General features: G+C 41.0%; 1 protein-coding gene across 3 annotated transcripts in view; it reads right to left on the bottom strand.

Annotated features, from left to right (window-relative positions):
• The window catches only part of LOC123503609 (zwei Ig domain protein zig-8-like), a 302,946-nt gene that overhangs the window by 6,466 nt on the left and 276,239 nt on the right, over nucleotides 1-20,241 (bottom strand). For 2 of the 3 annotated variants that reach the window (XM_045253518.1, XM_045253520.1), the window contains 2 exons: nucleotides 2,194-2,323; nucleotides 6-628 (listed from right to left, as the gene is read on the bottom strand). In XM_045253518.1, the coding sequence (XP_045109453.1) occupies nucleotides 486-628; nucleotides 2,194-2,323 (273 nt within the window). In that variant the 3' untranslated portion in view covers nucleotides 6-485. Of the gene's footprint in view, nucleotides 1-5; nucleotides 629-2,193; nucleotides 2,324-20,241 lie in introns of those variants that run through there. The other variant, XM_045253519.1, reaches the window with a different exon arrangement.

Here is a 20,241-nt window from a genome sequence, read left to right as displayed (position 1 = left end):
CGGGTGAGGAGAGTTTGATCAAACACGTGTTAAGCTCATGCTTGAGGTGTTCTGCAGAGGCAGTTACTCATTTGTAACATTCCTTAAGAGTTAACAAGAATGCTGACATAAAGAGGAAGGCGGGTAAACACAGCGTTATACAAGCAAACACTGGATGCAGCGGCGGCAGTGGCGAATGGTCCCAGAGGCGGAGCATCATGCCGGCTGCGGTGAGCCGATGCCCCGCACCTGAGGACTCAGAGGGCCACCACAATCAATACTCAGCTCCTGCCGGCAAGGAGGATGGAGGGAAAAAAAAAACAACTTTCAAACTAACTCTGTTTCTTGCCCTCCCAGCTGACTGGTGGCTTACACGGGAGGCGGGAGAGAGAGGGATGGTGGACGTAGCTTCCATTCCGGGACTTGCTTATGGGTAAGTACTACGTCATTAGTTGCGCTGGACGGAATAGGAAGGGTGGAGGCGAAACCAGAAACCTTGTGGGGCATCATGTAACGAACTGTGCGGGTTTGGTGGGGAGGAGTGGTGGGTACTTAACTCTGAGTGCTGATGGCGGGACACACACCAGCCGCGGGGCACGGCGCTCCCCGACTCCAGCTTCCGGGGCGAACTCAGGCCACGGACCTCCTGCTGTCGCACACTCAAGTTCATCACGAATCTTGATATCCACACACACACACACACACACACACACACACACACACACACACACACACACACTAACCAACAGAATAAATGATGAAGAACTGTGTGTGTGTGTGTGTGTGTGTGTGTGTGTGTGTGTGTGTGTGTGTGTGTGTGTGTGTGTGTTATGTAAGAGAGAGACTGGCCAAGGGCAACAAAATTTATATAGAAAAGACCCATTGAGGTGCCAGTCCCCAAGGAAGAGGAGGTAAAAGGATGAACCTAAACTAAAGAAGTGTCCTGAAACCTTCTCCCTCTTGAACGAATTCGTCATATGAAGGAGGAAATACAGAGATGCGTATGGAATTCAAGAGTTTACCAGTGTTAGATCAGTCTGTTTGTTTACCTTTCAGTCTGTGTTCGTCTTCTTGTGTGTGTTTGTCAGGCTGTCTGCATTTCTTGAGTTTGTAGATGTCAAACTTTTCTGTCTGTTTTTTGTGTATGTATGTCTGTCTTGTGTTTGTTTCTAAGTTTTCCTGTCCATAACCCTTTTTCTTTATACGTATTCATCTGTCTCTCTCTCTCTCTCTCTCTCTCTCTCTCTCTCTCTCTCTCTCTCTCTCTCTCTCTCTCTCTCTCTCTCTCAGCATTGGCATCAAGCTTGGTCCTAGTCGTCCTGATGACTCGATATACTCAGACCATATGTAGCTATTACAGTTAGGGTACAACATAAGGCAACCTGATAAAATAAGACAGCAAAGTACTATGACCAATACAAACTAGTGTGGTGGACAAGCCCGGTTCCCTTTCCCCTTCAACTCTTTCACATCTGGACAATATCTATCATAATCTTTTAGAAAACATTTTGATCCATTTATTGTGTATTAGGTAGTTAAATCTGTAGGGTAGAAAGGTTAGAGATTAAATAAGTGTTCTCTCTTTTTATATTTGTGTTCATGCATTTTTTTTAACGGTGTTGTGAGCAATAACAAAAATACGACGAAAGGTAAAAAGGTTAAATTTTGGACACACATTGGACTGACAATGACTGGAGAGAGCGGGGCTTGTTTACCACCAACCAACGGCAGTACAGTGTTATTAAAAGCACTACTGCTCTATAATCTACAACAACAACTACTAATTCTTTGATCAGGTGTATATTATTACTAGTATTACTGTATTACCTCATGCCATAATGATTCACAGTGTACATCATTATAATACAGCACATGATTATCCTTGTAAGCCAACATTAAAATTTCATGTTTGACATGTATTCACAAACGCTTTGGTTTCTCACTACGACTATTTTCCAAGGCCACAGAAATGACCAGCGGGGTTTTCAAGGGTGTTTCTCCAGTTAACAATGAAGAAATCTTATCATTCTGCCTTTAGAACCGTAAAAACATCTTAAAAAACTCGTGCAAATCTAAATAAAGCATTTTGAAATAGTAGAGATGAAGCACAGAAGTGTTTGAGAATACGAGACACTGAACATTAAATATCTATTCAATTCGAAAATCTAGCTTTTAATTTCTGCCTCACTTGCCCTTCCTAGCACCAACACTTACCATCCTGCACGTGCACGGTGATCTCAGCAGGCTCCAGGGCGGTGGGGCTACAGCTGTACTCCCCTGTGTCACTTTGGTCCACGGCAGACAGCATCAATTTACTGACTGTTTTCGTCAAGGATTTTTCCGTCTGAAAGTAGAAGATAAAATTTGAATGATATGTCTGATGTGAGGTACGCGTGTGTCAGAATGATGGTGCTTGCGCGGGGTTGGTGGCTTTCTGGTGTCAAAAGTAGTCAAATAGTCCACCAAGAGGATACAAAACAATAGAAATAGGAAGCGGATTAATGTGAGAGTGTTTATATAATGGTGCAAGATGTGTGGCAGTGAGGGAATGTAGTGTGTGGAAAGGTGACGACACACACACATACACACACACACACACACACACACACACACACACACACACACACACACACACACACACACACACACACACACAACTTCCCACGAGTAATAAGCAGTCGTGAGCACAGGGAGATGTTATGTGTTATGGTGATTCCAAGCACGGCCAAACAATCCTTCCCACACTACTTAACACTACAGCCACCACTTCCGCTGCCCTTAACACTCACCACTTAACACTAGGCACTTACACAGGGTTGCAGGGAAACACTTGGTGCAGGCGAGTCACATAACAGCTGGTAACTGAGAAGCACAAACATCAGTGACGCATTTCATTTATTTAACTAATTATTACGAATATTTCTTTTCTTACATCGAATGTTTAGTAAATCCATCGTCCATAGCTATTAGTAATGTCCTCTAAGTTACTATGGCATCTTCTCAAATATAACTGAATAACGTGTTTCTATATATACGTGAAATTTGGGTCGTCTGGACTTGGATGTGTGTGTGTGTGTGTGTGTGTGTGTGTGTGTGTGTGTGTGTGTGTGTGTGTGTGTGTGTGTGTGTGTGTGTGTGTGTGTGTGTGTGTGTGTGTGTGTGTGTGTGTGTGTGTGTGTGTGTGTGTGTGTGTGTGTGTGTGTGTGTGTGTGTGTGTATTCAGTATTCATATGCTAGCATTTCATTGTTTTCCATTAATTTCTACTCAATATATTTAATGAATCTAATTAGCCATCAATTAATGAATTCATCTGTTTATGTATGTATTTATTCATTCATTTCATCTCACTGAATTGATCTATTAATAGCCAAGTCGATGAGGTGAAGTGGGAGCAGTCACTGGAACTTCCGCGGAATTGAAGTGCTTATAGACGCATCCTCGCTTAAGTTACGCCGCATTCACCACTTTCCACGTCCCTTCCTCCCATCCCGTAATGGCTGGCAATGGCTGCTCCATCCCCAATCTCGATAGCGAAGAGCCCACTCGAGATTCCGGCAAAAACTCAGCTTCGCAGGTAAATATAAAGAGAACTTAACCCAGACCTCGATACACAGCATAACAGTTTCCATTAATTAATCTAAGACGATGGAAGTCACGATAATCATCAAAATCAATAGGTCTTTTTCTTTTCTCTTACCGTCGTCCATTTGTAATTGTTGGTTTTCACAAGACTATTTTTCCAACTTTAACTAATTCTTTGGCAATTAATCTCGGGGTGAAATCAAACTCCTTTTAGTTAATGAACACTACGAAATAAAACGAGAAAGGAGGGATGACAATTGACTTAACCCTTTTAGAAGTGGGACACATTTTTACCTTGAGTTCTGGATGTGACTAGACGATTTTATTTACATTAGGAAGCGTCTATGGAGGTCAAAAGTTTAATGGCCAGAGTCTTCACTATCTTAATCCACACATAAATTTTCGAAGGCTATTTAAAATCACAAAATAATAAACAGAATAGATATGAAAACGTGTCCTGGTATTGAAGAGATTGATGGTTAACTTCAATCTTTTAATTCCTCAGTCTAGACAGGGCGGGGTTTACGAGGAAGCTGCTGTGAGGGGAGCGACATACGTACCTCAATTATGATGGCAGGGAGGCGGAAAAAGTAAAGCAGGTCAGAGTTCTTGAGGACCAGAAGGGATGTAGACAGAGGGGAGGAAGGGAAGAGAAGGACAGAGGGAGCGACGGGGTGAGGGTGAATGGAGAGTGTGTCAAAGTGGAATAGGTGGGAGAGATGGATGTTTGGGGGCTGTTGAGTGTGTTGAGTGTTGACCGGGAATATAAACGAGAGGGAGGGAGTAGAGAGGAAAAAAGAAAAAAGAAATGTTATGGCAAATATAAAGAAAAAAAAAAAAAGATTCCGGTCAAGTTTGTGACACTTTTGAAGGGGGAAAAAAAACGTGATCATAATATTTTTCTTTCGTTTCATAATTTAAATACTCTGCAGGTAAAAGATAAAAACGCTTCTTCACAAACATCAAAAAAAAAAAAAAAAAAAGAGAAAAAAAATTTAAATAAAACACCGCTCCACTTTACATTTTCTGTTTGCTGAGTAGTAAAGAAAACGGAAAGCAGAAATAAAAACTATATACATAATCATACACTGCCCTAACACAAAAGTAACGCAAAAAAATAAAAAAGAAGTAAAAGTAAAAAGTTTGGAAGAGGGAAGAGAAAGGAAATCAAGACCAAACACGAGTGGAGAATAAAATCTACCACCGGAAAGGAACAGGAAAGGATTACAGGAGAAGAGACGGGGGAAGAGCAGCGGGAAGAGGCCAGAGGGCAGAGGAGAGGCGACATAAAGAAGGTCCTTGGAAGATCCTCTCGAAATTTCAATCTAGTTTCTTCTTATCTTTGTGGTGTCTCCTTCACTCTTTCCAAGCCTTAGAGGGTTGGTACTATCTGTGTATCTCTCTCTCTCTCTCTCTCTCTCTCTCTCTCTCTCTCTCTCTCTCTCTCTCTCTCATCTTCTTTCAATCTTGCACGGTTTTTCCATATATTTGTTCCGTTCCGATTACATTGATATTTATTTTTTCTTTCCTTTTCTTGTATTCTTATGTTCCAGTAAGAATTTTCATCATCTCTTTTTCTTTTCTTCCTTTTCATCTTCTGTTCTTCCTCTTTTACACGTATCCCCTTTTTCTGTTTACTGTCTTCCATTTGGTTGAATTCTTCACAGCTATATGTCATTCTCCTCGCTGTTGTTGTCATCATCATTCTCCTCCACAACCTCTTTTATCTCTTTCAAACTCTTTCTCTTTCTCTCGTGTTCTACTTTAATATCTTATCTACCACGGTATTTCCACTCGCATTTTTCTTTTTCTCCGATTTTTTTTTCCATCTCTTTTCTATTCTCTTCTCCATCTTATATTTTCAACTACAATTTTTCACCCTCGCCCTTTTGCTTCTCTCATCTCCTTTTTTTGTACATTCGCCTTTACCTCCTGCGGCTCTTTCTTTTTCTCTTCCTCTGGGTCCAACTCAGCCATCATAAAAGAAAGATCCAACACCTCCCAGGAACACAAATACTCCATTCTGGGTGGCGGGGATTCTTTGTCCTCCCACGGTCGCGGCTCAGAATACCCAGTAGTACATGATGCATCACCAGAGAGAGACTACAGGAGCCCCCGGACACTGTAATATATAAAGTGAAGTAGGAGGAAGGTGATTTTTCTTCTTCTGCACCTCCATTATTCTTCGTGCTTGCTTCCTGTACATCCTGAAAAGAGTGTGAGCTTTTCCCATGCTCGTATTTATGAGTGTTATATTCCTGGGTGTGTGGTGGGATTTTTGTGGCTCCAGAAGATTGTTCAGTGATATTATTTGGTCACATGCGTTGTTTAGAGTGTTCAGTATGTGTGGATGTGTGGATCTATCTCTCTCTCTCTCTCTCTCTCTCTCTCTCTCTCTCTCTCTCTCTCTCTCTCTCTCTCTCTCTCTCTCTCTCTCTCTCTCTCTTACATAAAATTAACAGTGAGACTCGAGCACAAACAAAAAAAATATCTTTTCATATGTGTTGCTCTAGAAAAAAAAAGTAAAAGAAAAGAGTAAAGAATGGGTGAAATCTTGATAAAGAAATGGGAGGAGGAGGAGGAGGAGGAGGAGGAGGAGGAGGAGGAGGTACCAGCAACCCCAGCGGCGATGGAGGGGAAGGGATGGGAGATCATAAGGTACTAAGAGTATGAAATGGTAGTAGGGTCGTTGGTTCATGATAAGGGTACAATTTTAATGAGGTTGCCACTACTTCCTCCCCCTGTCGTGCACTGAATGGAGAGAAGGAAGTTCGAGACATCATATCTGTTGTCGGAAACTGTACAGAAGCTTCGCAATTTCTCGCTTGACGGAATCAGAGTAAGTTTTTACGCAGCAGTCTTAGAAAGAAGTAAGGATGACATGCTAACTAATTTATCAAACATGAATAGAAAACACCTTATTGGTCGCGAAGAAAAGATACAAAATGCTTTATTAGACAGAAATAAAAACAAGTCTTTACCCAGCACAATTATGAGAAACATTTAAAAAAAGGGCTGGCAGAGTATCACCGGGCTTTGGCAATAAGATTTTTGTTTTCAAGCACCTCCTTTTGTTTGTTTTACTTTAAAATTGACGGAAAAACAACGGAAAAAAGAAATAAAAATAATGCTTGATGGCGAAAAATGTTCAGAAAGTGCAGGGAAGTGCCGCTATATGTAGTGAAGAGAGAGAATTATTGATATGACGAGGAAATGTTGATTATTTGCTGTTACTGAGCAGGACACATCAAGCACTTGCCAGAATCCCCAAATACTAGTGGAATACGGCTAATCATCAATGTGCCTGTGACCTTTGGAAATAGTCGTGATGAGAGAGCAAACAGCATTTCAGAACACTGGCCATAAGACCTACATGTCCACTCCTCCCCCCTCCACCCCAGCGACTCCCAAAGCCGCTTGTGGTTGATTGCCATGAGGTGCTGATTCTGACACCCTTATTGTGGGAGTGAAGGAAGGCGTGGTCTGTATTAGAGCTTCTGAAACACGCGGGTTGTTCCTAAGCAAGTAAGAGCACCGGCTTTGCTGAAAGGGTACCCTATTTCTCCTCATCACCCTGACTCACTGAACTCCACCACCGCCGCTATGGTCTGCGTACGTTACAGGAAGGCTCATCTCTCTACTTTTACTGCTACAACTGCTGCTACTGCTCCTACTACTACTAAAATTACTTTGGTTCCTGCTCTTGTATATCATACAAATGTTTAGCCAATATCTTGGATACTAGTATCATATTTCAGTGGAATTTTCTCATAGAAAAATATGTTTGTACTTTTTGATGTCTTTTTCTCGATAAGAAAAATAATATTCTCCATGTCGCTGCACTCTGATGTCTTATGACACGCTTAGAAGATCTTAAGGGTAATATAATTCTGAATAATGTAACTTCCTGAATCTCTTCACCCTTATTAAACGTAAATATATATTTTTTTCCCACATTTTTTTCTTAGAATTCCTTTATTTACTGACAATTAGGCAGAAATGTTTTCTTGCTTTACAGCTCGCACTGGCTCACTGCTGATGAAATATGTGCCCTGATGTCGGTGCCAAAATACATCAGTATGTTGCCGAGGACTGAATGACAAGTACTGTACCAATAGCCGGTACAATGGACGATATTTTACTGGAAGGTATGCTTGTGATGGATGTTCTCCTACAATTGTGTAATTCTGTAAAAGAGGAAGAGGAGGAGGAGGAGAAGAAAGACGTAGAATATTTCGACGAGAATGGCGACATAACATGAAAGGCAGGAAACAGAAAGCCTGTTAGCCCATAACGAGGTTACTCACATGCTTGAGAGGACTACTCCACTCTATTTACCATCACTGACGTGTCTGGGTAGGTTGGAAAGGTAAGTAGCAAGACTGCTGAGGAAAAGGAACGAGAAGGAAGGAAGAGAAGAATAATTATGAAAGTCCCGTGTCAATGTTATATAAATAGAGAGAAAAAAATAATTAAAAAAGTTTAGCAGACAATTGTAGCTGATTGTCTGTCTCTCTTTGTCTATCTGTCCATTTACCTTTGTCTTTGTTCATCTCTTCGCTTCCTGTCTGCCTGTCTATCTGTTTGTCTCTGTCTGCTCGTCTGTCTGAGGCTTTCACCACAGCGGTCTCTCATCTACTTTTCACCGGTTAACGAGATACTAATTAGCTCCCACACATTTTCATATTCCTTGAAACTCACGACACATTATTTATGTATGCCCAGAGCTCCATTACTGCTGTCTTGGTGGTGATGAGAATTACGTCACGCTACTTCTATACAACAACAACAACAACAACAACAACAACAACTACTACTACTACTACTACTACTACTACTACTACTACTACTACTACTACTACTACTACTACTTACTACTACTACTACTACTATTATTTCTACTACAACTACTGCCACTATTACTACTACTACTACTACTACTACTACTACTACTACTACTACTACTACTACTACTACTATTATTACTACTACTACTACTACTACTACTACTACTACTACTACTACTACTACTACTACTACTACTACTACTACTACTACTACTACTACTACTACTACTACTACCGCTACTACTATTACTACCGCTACTACTACTACTACTACTACTATTACTACTACTACTATTGTATCACTTGCATCAATAAAATCCCAGCTGACGATCTTTTCATGCTTATCTTGGTCTATTAAATGACTATATGCTAATAAAATCTAGATGAAGGACTGTGAGTTGAGTCTTATTCTCGAGGATAATTTAGGTAATGGAGAATGAAGGAGGAATAGCGTTTGATCAATTATGTGAGGGAAAATTCATTATCACTCAGAGGCAGCGGTATATACATGCTAATGCTTTCACGGCACTCCGCAGCAATACTCCCCGCAAAGTTGCATGTAAGTCAGTAGTTTGGACTGGATCAACATCTTATTGTTTCCTCAGTCAACTTTTCTTCTGCCTCCCTCCGCCTGTGTTTCCTTTGACGCAGCAGATCCTAGAGGACAGACTGAAGCAGAAGCATTCCGGCGAAAACTCACTTATCCGTGCAGCAGTTTCATTAAAGTCATCTTGAAACAGAAGACTTCGTAACTGAATTGGTATAAAAAAGGAGTATTTACATAATTTGCCAGGCTTCGCTAGACAAACTCACTCACTGTTTGCCGTTGCATTTTTTTTCTTTTTGGTAAGATACAGACCTGTAGTTCTTGAATTGTGATAAGAGAGGTTAAAAATATTGAACTCGAAAGTTTCAAACACTAAATCAAAATACGACTATGAACTGTAATTCTTAACTACAACAGCGCTTTATTTACACTACTTTTAACAGTCTTTACTCGAAGTTGTAGGAATTTTCAAGGAGTTTCTGCTCTCATAGTGATAAGTAAGTAAACAATCTGGATTATTAATGGGTTAGTTCGCTGTACGTTTGTCATAACATCACTGGCTGTTTGTGGTTGCCTTAATTGGGGAGATGTATTAATGGGTACCTTTATAAAACTCTCTCTCTCTCTCTCTCTCTCTCTCTCTCTCTCTCTCTCTCTCTCTCTCTCTCTCTCTCTCTCTCGATTTTCAGGGCCAGCTGAATTTTCTTCACGTTCTTTGTTTCCTCTCTCTCCTTTTCCCTCCCTCTGCTCCCATCTTTCTTCTCCTGGTGTCCCTCGGCGCAGTTCCAGCAAGGCGTGCAATGCGTCGTTTCTCAGTCCTCTTAAAGGTTCCTGGTTTCGCTGTCGTCCTCCAGGGCTAATTTTCTCACTCGTACGACGCAAAATTACAGCAACTCAGGAAGAAAACACGATGGGGACGAGGTGGGGGAGCGGTGGCGGCGTTGGTGGTGGTAGTAGTGGTAGTGGAAAAGAAGAAGGAGAAAGGAAAGATTGTAATGATGATAATGATGATAATGAATAGAGAAAAGGAAAAAAGCAATGAAAGAGAAGGAAAAATCGGATAGAAAGACCGTACCAAAGTGTGATAGAAATGCATGAAGGCTTCTCCCCGCATGCAAAAAAAAAAAAAATAATAATAAGAGGTTAATACATAACATAAATATAGAAATGTTGCATCAATGTAAAAATAAAAAAAATAAAAAAATGAGGGCATAATATTTCAGGTTAGGTAAACAACGCACATGTTCTCACAAAAGACATATGTATTAATAAAAGCAGAGATGTGAGAAATGTGCAATTCTTACTAATCAAAACAAGAAAGATACGATAACAGGAGAGACAGAGGTGTTGATCGAGATAACATTTACCCGAACAATTCCCAAGCCAAGGGTGAGGCACACTAACACAGACGGAGGGGAGAAAGTATGAGAACACACTGAGCGATGTAAAAGTGACGAGACATTGTGAACGGTGCAGGAATACGAGATACACTAAACGAGGATGCTTTATTGACCCTTCTCTGTATTACCTCAGCTTAATGTACACGCCTCGTAGCGTTTATATTGAGGACTTATAAGGACTACTCTCTCTACTCTCATACGTGCCTTCGAGTATCTAATAAATCCCTTTAATGGCTATAGTTTAAACCTTAACGAGCTTACTAGAATAAGCTTACTAGAATGATATCACACGAGTCATTAGAAGGCACAAGAGGAACATAGTCGTGTGTTATTTACTAAAGTGTGGTTTGTGCTCATGCTGTTTTAAGTTATTTGATGTACTTATGAAGAGAGAGAGAGAGAGAGAGAGAGAGAGAGAGAGAGAGAGAGAGAGAGAGAGAGAGAGAGAGAGAGAGAGAGAATTACAGTATGTGCATGTGTGTGTGTGTGTTTAGACGAAATACCACTATGAATCACAAGAAACAAAGGGAAAACACTGACAGAATGAAGCACGAAAACAACACATGAACACTGCAGGGGGTTCGAGAGTTAGGCCACTGGATATGCCGGGTAATTTGCCATGTGACGAGAGGCTGAGAGACGCGGCGGAAAATCCAATTCTTACACGGGGATCCAAACTGGGATGAAGGTAGTGGAGCTTAAGGATGTCTGAAGAAAGGCAGGATTTGCAACACCCAAGGATCGAAGGACATTTAGAGCAGGAGGGGGAGGAGGAGGAGGATGAGGAGGAGGAGGAGGAGGAGAAGGAGGAGGAGGAAGAGGAGGAGGAGGGGGAGAGAAAGAGAAAGTGAAAAAAAGAAAAAGCATTACTTATAACGATGACAGCCAGAGGGGATGCTGAGTGTAGTGAGAAGAAGAAAAGGAGGAGGAGGAGGAGGAGGAGGAGGAGGAGGAGGAGGAGGAGGAGGAGGAGGAGGAGGAGGAGGAGGAGGATAATAATAATAATAATAATAATAATAATAATAATAATAATAATAATAATAATAATAATAATAATAAGAAGAAGAAGAAGAAGAAGAAAAAAAGAATAAGAACAAGAATAAGAACAAGAACAAGGAGAAGAAGAATAAGAACAAGAACAAGAACAAGAAAAAAAAAGAAAGAAAAAAGAAGAAACCAAATAGAAAGAAAGAAAATAAACGTAAAAGATAAGGAGGCGGAGGAGGAGAAGGAAGAGAAGGAGGAGAAGGAGGAGGAGGAGGAGGAAGAGGAGGACGAAAATAAACAGCACGAAGGAAAAAACTCTTAATAACATTACGTGGAAGGAGAAGTGGTATAAAAAAAGTGGAAGGTAGACTAGAAGGTTGTTAGGCATGTACTTAATGAGATTCCCGCTGAGAGAGAGAGAGAGAGAGAGAGAGAGAGAGAGAGAGAGAGAGAGAGAGCACACCCAGGAAACCGTTTTCTTTATACGATGTAGAGACTTTAATGATACTATTTAGATTACACAAAGACTTCCTTCCAGCTTCTTTTTTACTTTCTCTTCGTCTTCTTTTATTTTCTCATCCACTTCTTCCTCTTCCTCCTCTTCCTCCTAGTCCTTCTCTTCTTCGTAGTAGTAGTAGTAGTAGTCATCGTCCATCTTCCCTTTATTTATTTATTTTTCTCCTTCCTTGGTTTTCTTTTTTATTTTCCTTCTTTTTGTTTTCTCCTCGTCTTCCTTTTCCTCCTCCTTCTCTACCTCTTCGTCGCCATTGTCTTTCCATTCTTTCTTTCTTCTTGTTTTATTGTTTTTCTCCTCCACCTCTTACTACTACTACTACTACTACTACTACTACTACTACTACTACTACTACTACTACTACTACTACTACTATGGCTACTAATTATAAAAATAGTGAGAAAGTAAGGGCGAAGAAACGTGTATAGACTTCCTATTTCTAGTTTATCATTGTTTTTTTTTTATCATTAAATACATAGTGCTGGTTTATAATAAAAATATCTGCTAAAACATCGTGGAAGAGCAGAATAGTAGAGTTTTCCCCTCCACCTCTCCTTCTAGCAAAGTGCCCCATGAAACAGGAAGAACCGCCATGAACTCACAGAAAACGAGGACACACACAAACTTTATAGTAAACCGTGAAATTATAGAAGATGTTTCTTTTGATCTAATTCTTTTAATTTTGTTGTGGTGTTTATTGTTCTTTCTATACTCCTTTCTGCTTTTCTGTTTTCTTTCCTTGCGTTTTCATATTTTCTTTTCTCCTCCTTGTCCTCCTCCTCCTCGTCCTCCACTTCTTCAACCTCTTCCTCCTCGTTTCGTTTTGTAAGTGTTGTTGTCACTGTTATTATTTTGAAGAGCGTACCACGTTTCATAAAGAAGAAAATGGAGGAGGACGAGAAAGAGAAGGAAGAGTTGACACTAACACTAACACTAACTGGTACTACCACTGACTGAGACTTTTTATCTAGTGAACACAATAACTTTCTAAATCGTAACTCCTAGAACCCGTCTTAGCTTCGATATCTATTGAAGTAGACCAGATGTGTTTGGGGTTTCACTGACCAAAACAAAGAAAAGTAAAAGAACAAGGAAAACTGAAGAGAAGGACCTAAAGTATACTCAGAATCTGCATTTTTGACAGTTTTCTGAAGATATGAACGACCTCAGCGAAAAATGGAACGTCTTAATTGTTACCTTCGATATTAAACCATTTACCACACGTCACTCCTTCACACTCTTACATTTCAACGTCTTGCCTGAAATTCTGCCTGAAATTCAAGATTCTATTGGAAGTGATCTGGTTTTCAAGAGAGTTTCCATGGCTCTGCTGATGGCTTCACCCTTTCAGTACCATGCCACGTTTTCATATTTATTCTGCTTACTCTTTGGTGATTTTATGCAGGTTTAGAAACTTATGTGGGCATATAAATAGTGAAGACTCTGGCCATTAATCTTCTGCCCTCCATAGATCCTTCCTAATGTAGATAAAATCGTCTATTCATGTTCAAACTCATGGTAAAAATACGTCCCAGTGCTGAAGGAGTTCACATGGTTTTCCCTTTGCAAGTGAGAAAAACATCCATGACAACTTGTATCACCATTACTCTAAGCTCTGATAGTACCCCTTGCGAGAGACCATTGAAGATTACTGGCATTGATCCACTTTTTGTATACTTTGCCGTTCAGATCTCGACTGCTTACAACATAGTCTGCTGGATATCATTAGAGGGGGGGGGGGACGTTTTCGTGATGGTATTGGTAGTTTAAGAATTCCACGTCATGAATTGAAAAAAGTGGCAGTAGAACTCAACTTATCACTGTGGTATTTCAAAATCATTCATATGTGACTAAAATATTTCAGAATACCGGCAATCGTCTCGCCACCACCACCACCACCACCACCTCGCCAACACAAGCCGAGGCAGTGGGCGGTAACTTAGTAAGGTGGGTAGTGAGGCCAAATCGGGTGGTCCTATTATCCCAATCCCAATGTTATCGAATTTTCCGCTGCCTGTTCTCCTTTAAATGCTCAAGTGCTGCCAATAGTCTCCTGTCACCTGCCCAAGCTGGAAATAACGAGGGGCGCACTAGCAGGCACTAATGCTTCTTTGCTGCCACCACTACTGCCCTCTGGAATAATTTATGATGGACTTCCACGCCAAGGAGACTCCCCACCTCTTCAGGCCACAACACCAGCTGCCCCTGAGTCTCTTGACCCTCGCTATAGTGAATGCCTGTCTATGCTGTATACCTCTTTATGTCTCTCTCTGGCCCGAATGTTTCTGCGCCGCACCTCCATTACTTTCAAAATGTTCTTGTATTTGGTATTTTTGAGGGTCTATTTAGTATTTTTAAGGTTCTAGTGACAGATTAACTCGATTTCTACCTTATTAATCAGAAAAAATGCCAGTGAGAATCAGGGGAAAGAGCAGAGTTTCTGATTACGGGTCTATACATGTTACATCTCATGATATATGATTCAACGCGCGGAGGGAAGATTTGAAACGGGAGGTTAGACTATTTTTTGTTGCCAGTAGCACACAATTAGCGGGGTAATGTTTTAGAGAAGAAGGGAAGGAGGGGATAGGTGAGAGAAGGATGGAGACGTGTAGGGAGGGAGGGAGAGAGAGAGAGAGAGGTGGAAAAGAGAAAAAAAATAGGCTCCCTTACTGGCAAGAATAACATATCAACCTACGCAATCTCTCTCTCTCTCTCTCTCTCTCTCTCTCTCTCTCTCTCTCTCTCTCTCTCTCCAAACAAAGACTCGTAACTGACATAACAACGATATTAAAAATGGCCTGTGAAGTGGGACTGATGCAACGGAAGCGCGGCGAGCAACAAACAAAACAAGATCGTTGAGTCACCTGGGAGAACACGGGGAAGAGAGGAGGACGAGGGGCGCGTGGAGGGGGTTATGAAGACCCACCAGCCCCGGGCCAGGAAGGAAATATTATGAGAGTTCTTGTCTCTGGAGGAGGAGGAGGAGGAGGAGGAGGAGGAGCATTATGTTGTCACCGGAGAGGATAAGAGAGGTAGAAAAGAACAGAGTCATTCCCTCATACTTGATTCTCTACCTGTATCTATATGTCTATTCAATGATCCACGTAAGCTTCGGAGTTCACAGGAATACCAGGCGAAACAATGTGGGCGACGTTATACAGCCTGCTAACTTTGGACGCCTCAGTCTTCTCAGCTGAGATTTGATGCCGTCCTTGTATCGGGTTCCACTCGAAGCCCCAGGAGAGTGGAACAAGAAATGGGAGAGGCGAGGGGAGAGAGAGAGAGAGAGAGAGAGAGAGAGAGAGAGAGAGAGAGAGAGAGAGAGAGAGAGAGAAAGAGAGAGAACAGTGAAGGGAGAGGGGTAAGAGGAGGTAGAACAGGAAAAGGTGAGGGTACATGGCTTTTACATGGCTTATGAAGGGACGTTTGCCAAGCCATGCGCACTGTAAAAGGATGGAAGATGGGGAAAAGTGAGTTGTCCGGCAGGTGTGGTGATGACAGGCGTGTAGTGCAAGTGACGGCATCGGAACGAGGTCCTGCCTACATTTCAGTACATCTCTGTAACATTCGGCAACTCCCAGCCACTACTGCCACTACTTCACGAGGAGAGCAGCTTTGTGTTGGCCAAGTGAGCCGCTGAGTCACACACCATAGCTTTTCGTGAAATATCCATTTTCTTCTTTATGTAAAGTGTGTCAGCCATGTCTTACAGTGACCGAGGCTTCATTCCTCATCGCTTGCTGTCTTCAGTATCGTTATTCGCTTAGATAGAGCTCTAAAATGATTCATAAGTTGGTTTATAGGCTTATCAGCCACTTGAATTAATAAAACATGTAATCTTCATTATGACATTATAACGCAAGATATACTTCACCTATTAGCACTGTACTATTATCAAAATATCTTATTCCTTCAACATTTTTCGATATAGATTTATGACGGAACTTCTAACGAACGATGATGAATAAATAGAAAAATACTCATGGATAAAGCAATAATGAAAGAAAGAAACGAAATAAAACGGAAGACGATACGTATAATTCAGTGCTAGCTGTCGTCATAGGTCACGAAACACAATTCTTAATTAAAGTGAAGCTGCGACTCTCACAGCACCAAAATAATGCTCAAACAAGACCTTAACTCCGTCTGTCAGTTACCAGATTACTTTATTTAGGCTTGTAAAAATCTGTCTGTGATTGGAAATGAAAAAAGAAAGGTGAATTTACGTTAGGGTTTTATAAGTCAGACCACTATAACAAAATAAGAGATATGTTACAAAGTTTTCGAAAAAAAAGTTATAAATCACTGGAATATTCCTATCGACATGGCTTCGTACTTTCTTCCCTTGAGGCAGCGGAAGTCAGACGGCGCTGTGGTGGCTGGCAGTGGTGGTGGTGGTGGCAGAGGTAGTGGTGGTGGTGGTGTTGCCATTACGTAACTGGGATACGAATTTTTTACGTCTTTATTTCCATATTATAAACATATCTCTTTCCTTTGCATAAAAAAATTACATCACCCGATATTTTTACCAGCAGACGATGATCTTGTTTTTAATTTGGAATCAAGTAGTTGGTCGAGTACTCGGAAAGAAATTCAAGATCAAAATAATTATACATTCGCTGAAGTGTTGCCAGACATGCGGCAAACTTTGTGGAAGGTGAGATCATAGCGGCAAATTTTGTGGATGGTGAGGTTATAGTGAAACGTATAAGACAGAAGGTGAGGTTGTAGTGACGTGCTGTATGGACACGTCTAGGGACAAAGTGAGGTTATCGTGACACTTTCAGGGACAGAAAGTGAGGTTATAATAACACGCTTAGGCACGAAAGGTGAGGTGTGAGGTTATAGTGACACGTTTAGGAACAGAAAGTACCGTTATATAGTGATACGCTTAGGCACAGAAGGTGAGGATATAGTGACACGTTCAGGGACAGAAACTGAGGTTATAGTGACATTCAAGGACAGAAGGGAAAGTTACAGTGACACATTTCATAGTGCGATCATTGACTTTTTACGTTAACATTTCTGATGAGCTTTTGATAAACAGAGGAAATGTTAAGGAATCTGATATTCAAATTACAATTCCCAGCACTTTGAAAGCTACACTCTCAGACATGCATCACCAAAGACCCACCACAAGCATGTCACCAGAAGATGAAAAAAAGCCTGTGATGAGAAACCATTAAGGAAATTGTACTAAACGTCACCTGACATGTATAGTACGGAGCCATAACAAATAACACCAAGGCACGTGTAGCTTTATGTGCCTAAATCACGAACTCAGCCTAACCTAATCTAATTTATAACCAACCCTAAACTTTGGGGTCCGAGAGGTCTCCAAGAGCACGGGTTTGAATCCTGTCCACGGTCGGAGTGTAGACTGGGCTTCCTCACTTAGAGCAAGGGTTTCCTAGCGGGTGGGCTTTCAGATAGGAGGTGCCCCAAAAAGTATCCCCTTTAGCCCATAAATTCCCGTGAAAAGCCCACATGGTATAAAAAAAAAAGAAAAAATGTAACCTACCCTAACTTCTAACCAAACCTTACCTAAGCTAACCTAACTTCAACCTAACCTAACGTTAATCTAACCTAACTTTAGCCTAACCAAAACTTGACCTAATTCTACTTTAACTTAACTCTGCTTTAACCTAACCTAATTTAACCTAACTAACCAAACCAAACCTCACCTTAGACTATCACAAATTCTAGGAAGCCATAGCCATAACGTTTCTTTCCCACCTGCCGTGTGTGGCTACGATATAGATTCCCATTCCGCTAAACGAGGAGGGAAGTCTCGTACGTCCTTTCTTGTAAATAATGTAGAGTCTATCGCTGTGAGCAAACGAGGAAGGTGTTCACTGTCTCTCTGTCACGCCAACCACTGGAACATTGCATCAAACAACCAATAAATACAACGCGACTGTCTAAATATTTGAGGAAGAGAGAGAGAGAGAGAGAGAGAGAGAGAGAGAGAGAGAGAGAGAGAGAGAGAGAGAGAGAGAGAGAGAGAGAGAGAGAGAGAGAGAGAGAGAGAGAGAGAGAGAGAGAGAGAGAGAGAGAGAGAGAGAGAGAGAGAGAGAGAGAGAGAAGAGAAGAGAAGAGAAGAGAAGAGAAGAGAGAAGAGAAAAGAGAAAAGAGAAGAGAAGAACGCTGATGGAACGTAAAAGGAGCAGGAGGAGGGAGAAAGAAAAAAAAAGGAAGATGATGGAGATCAGAAAGAAGAGGACACGGGAGTGGACTGCGAGAGATATTTACGAGCAAATGAGCAAATAAGAACCTGGGAAGAGCCAACATGTGGAAAGACCGGCAGAGGAGCAAAGAACCGGAGTGCTGGCGGGAACTGGGAAGGGAAACCGTGTGTGTGTGTGTGTGTGTGTGTGTGTGAAAGGGAGTATGAAAGAATTGCTCATCAGAAACACTCTAACCAGCCTATGAAAAGGGAAGAAAAAGATGGATACGAGAACCAGGAAAAGTGTGAGCGATATTCCTGTGTGCATGTAACCTGGCAACGGTATGCTCGGCTGGCCACGAGATGCATACGGAAAGGAAGAATAAAATATAATGTTCCAGAGGTCCACCTGGAGGGGAAACATGCAGACACGGCAAGGCGAGTTACTGAGACTACAATATTTTCACCCTCACATTAAGAGTTTGAATGAAAACCGAGGACCTCATTTCAATTTGAGTTACTTAGACTACAATCTTTTCATCCATACAGATTAAAAAAAATTGGATTCCATATTAAAATAACTGGTCTTTTTTGATATCGAGTTAAGTGGTTTTAATCATTTTCTTATCTTTCTATTTAAAGGTGAAAAGGCGTGTAGTTTGCATAATTTCATGAGTGTTATGAACTGAAAAATGATTACATAAAAATTAGAAGGCACACACAAAACGTAAAACGCATTTCTCCGCCGATGCTTTTGTTGATGAAAATAAAAACAAAGAGAAAGAAATGGATTCGCAAACATAATACGAAATTGCCTCAAAATCTAATCAGGTAGTTTTATCAGTCAAAGAGTGCAGCTTTCTCTAAAACGTTGCCGAAGTTCACAGATAAATCTATGACACATCTTGAAGGTTAACTCATAAACATGCAGAACGAGAGAGAGAGAGAGAGACAGAGAGAGAAAGAAAAAAAAAAAAAGCCAGTTCACCTCTTCAATACTGGGACTCATTTTTACCTTGAGAGTTTTGTATAGTCAGATTATTTGATTGATATTAGGAAGGGTCTATGGAGGTGAAAAGATTATTGGCCACAGTCTTCACTATTTCAATCCACCACGTAACTTTCTGAAGCTGTATAAAATCAACAGGTAGTAAGCAAAATGAATATGGAAACGCGTCACGGTACTGAAGTGGTTAAACAAGCAAATAATAAATAGATAGCCAACCACAAGCTGAAAACTCTGCCCTCCCAAGCCTCCACCCTCAACACACAGAGGTGAATACGAACACTCTAGGCGTACAAAAAATATACGAAAATACCAAAGGGAATGGAAATACGAGAGTAAGACGTATTCAGCAAAGCAAGGCTGGAAAATGGTGAGGTTATTTGAATGTGGTTGAATGGAGAACTATTTGTATATATCTTTTGTAAGGAATACCTGATATGCTCTCCGGTGCTTTTATATTTCAACGCGAGCGAGGAGAGGTGCAATGGGAAGAAGAAGGTAGGCAGGCGGGAGGGGAAACAGGAGGGCAGGGACGGAAGGGATAAGCGAGAAATATTTTTTTTTTTTGTCCTGCAGAGAGGCTGAGAATATGAATACTATCTAGTTTTTGCGTGGAGGGGGAGGCAAGAAAGAGATAGAGATAGATAAAGATAGATCGAAATAGATAGATAGATAGATAAATAGATAGATAGATCGATCGATAGGTAGATAGATAGATAGATAGATAGATAGAGAGAGAGAGAGAGAGAGAGAGAGAGAGAGAGAGAGAGAGAGAGAGAGAGGTGAGTTCGTGTATACCGAGAAACACCGCTGCTGTTTCTTTATAAAATCTGTATTTTATTTTTCTATTTATCTGTTTTATTTTCTTCTCTTATCTGGAAGTATTCGATTCTAGCTTGCGGATTTCCTGAATGTTATGTTGATTGGTATTGTATCTTTTTTATGTTTGTACGTATTGCTCTCTCTCTCTCTCTCTCTCTCTCTCTCTCTCTCTCTCTCTCTCTCTCTCAATCCATATTTATGTCAGAACGTGTTTCAAAATCCAATGAATTTTACTGTAAAATGCTGAATTCACCTGATGACATTGCACGGATAGACAGACAGACAGACACACAGATAGACAGACAAGCAAAGTCCTTCAAAGGAAAAACAAATACTCGTGAACCAAAGATCGTCGCGTCCAGTTGAGCTAGTCTGTGTTATCTGAGT

The sequence above is a fragment of the Portunus trituberculatus genome, chromosome 14, assembly GCF_017591435.1.
Source record: "Portunus trituberculatus isolate SZX2019 chromosome 14, ASM1759143v1, whole genome shotgun sequence".
NCBI lineage: Eukaryota > Metazoa > Arthropoda > Malacostraca > Decapoda > Portunidae > Portunus > Portunus trituberculatus.
The sequence above is the reverse complement of the archived record's forward strand: the minus strand, read 5'-3'. Positions and strand labels throughout refer to the sequence as shown.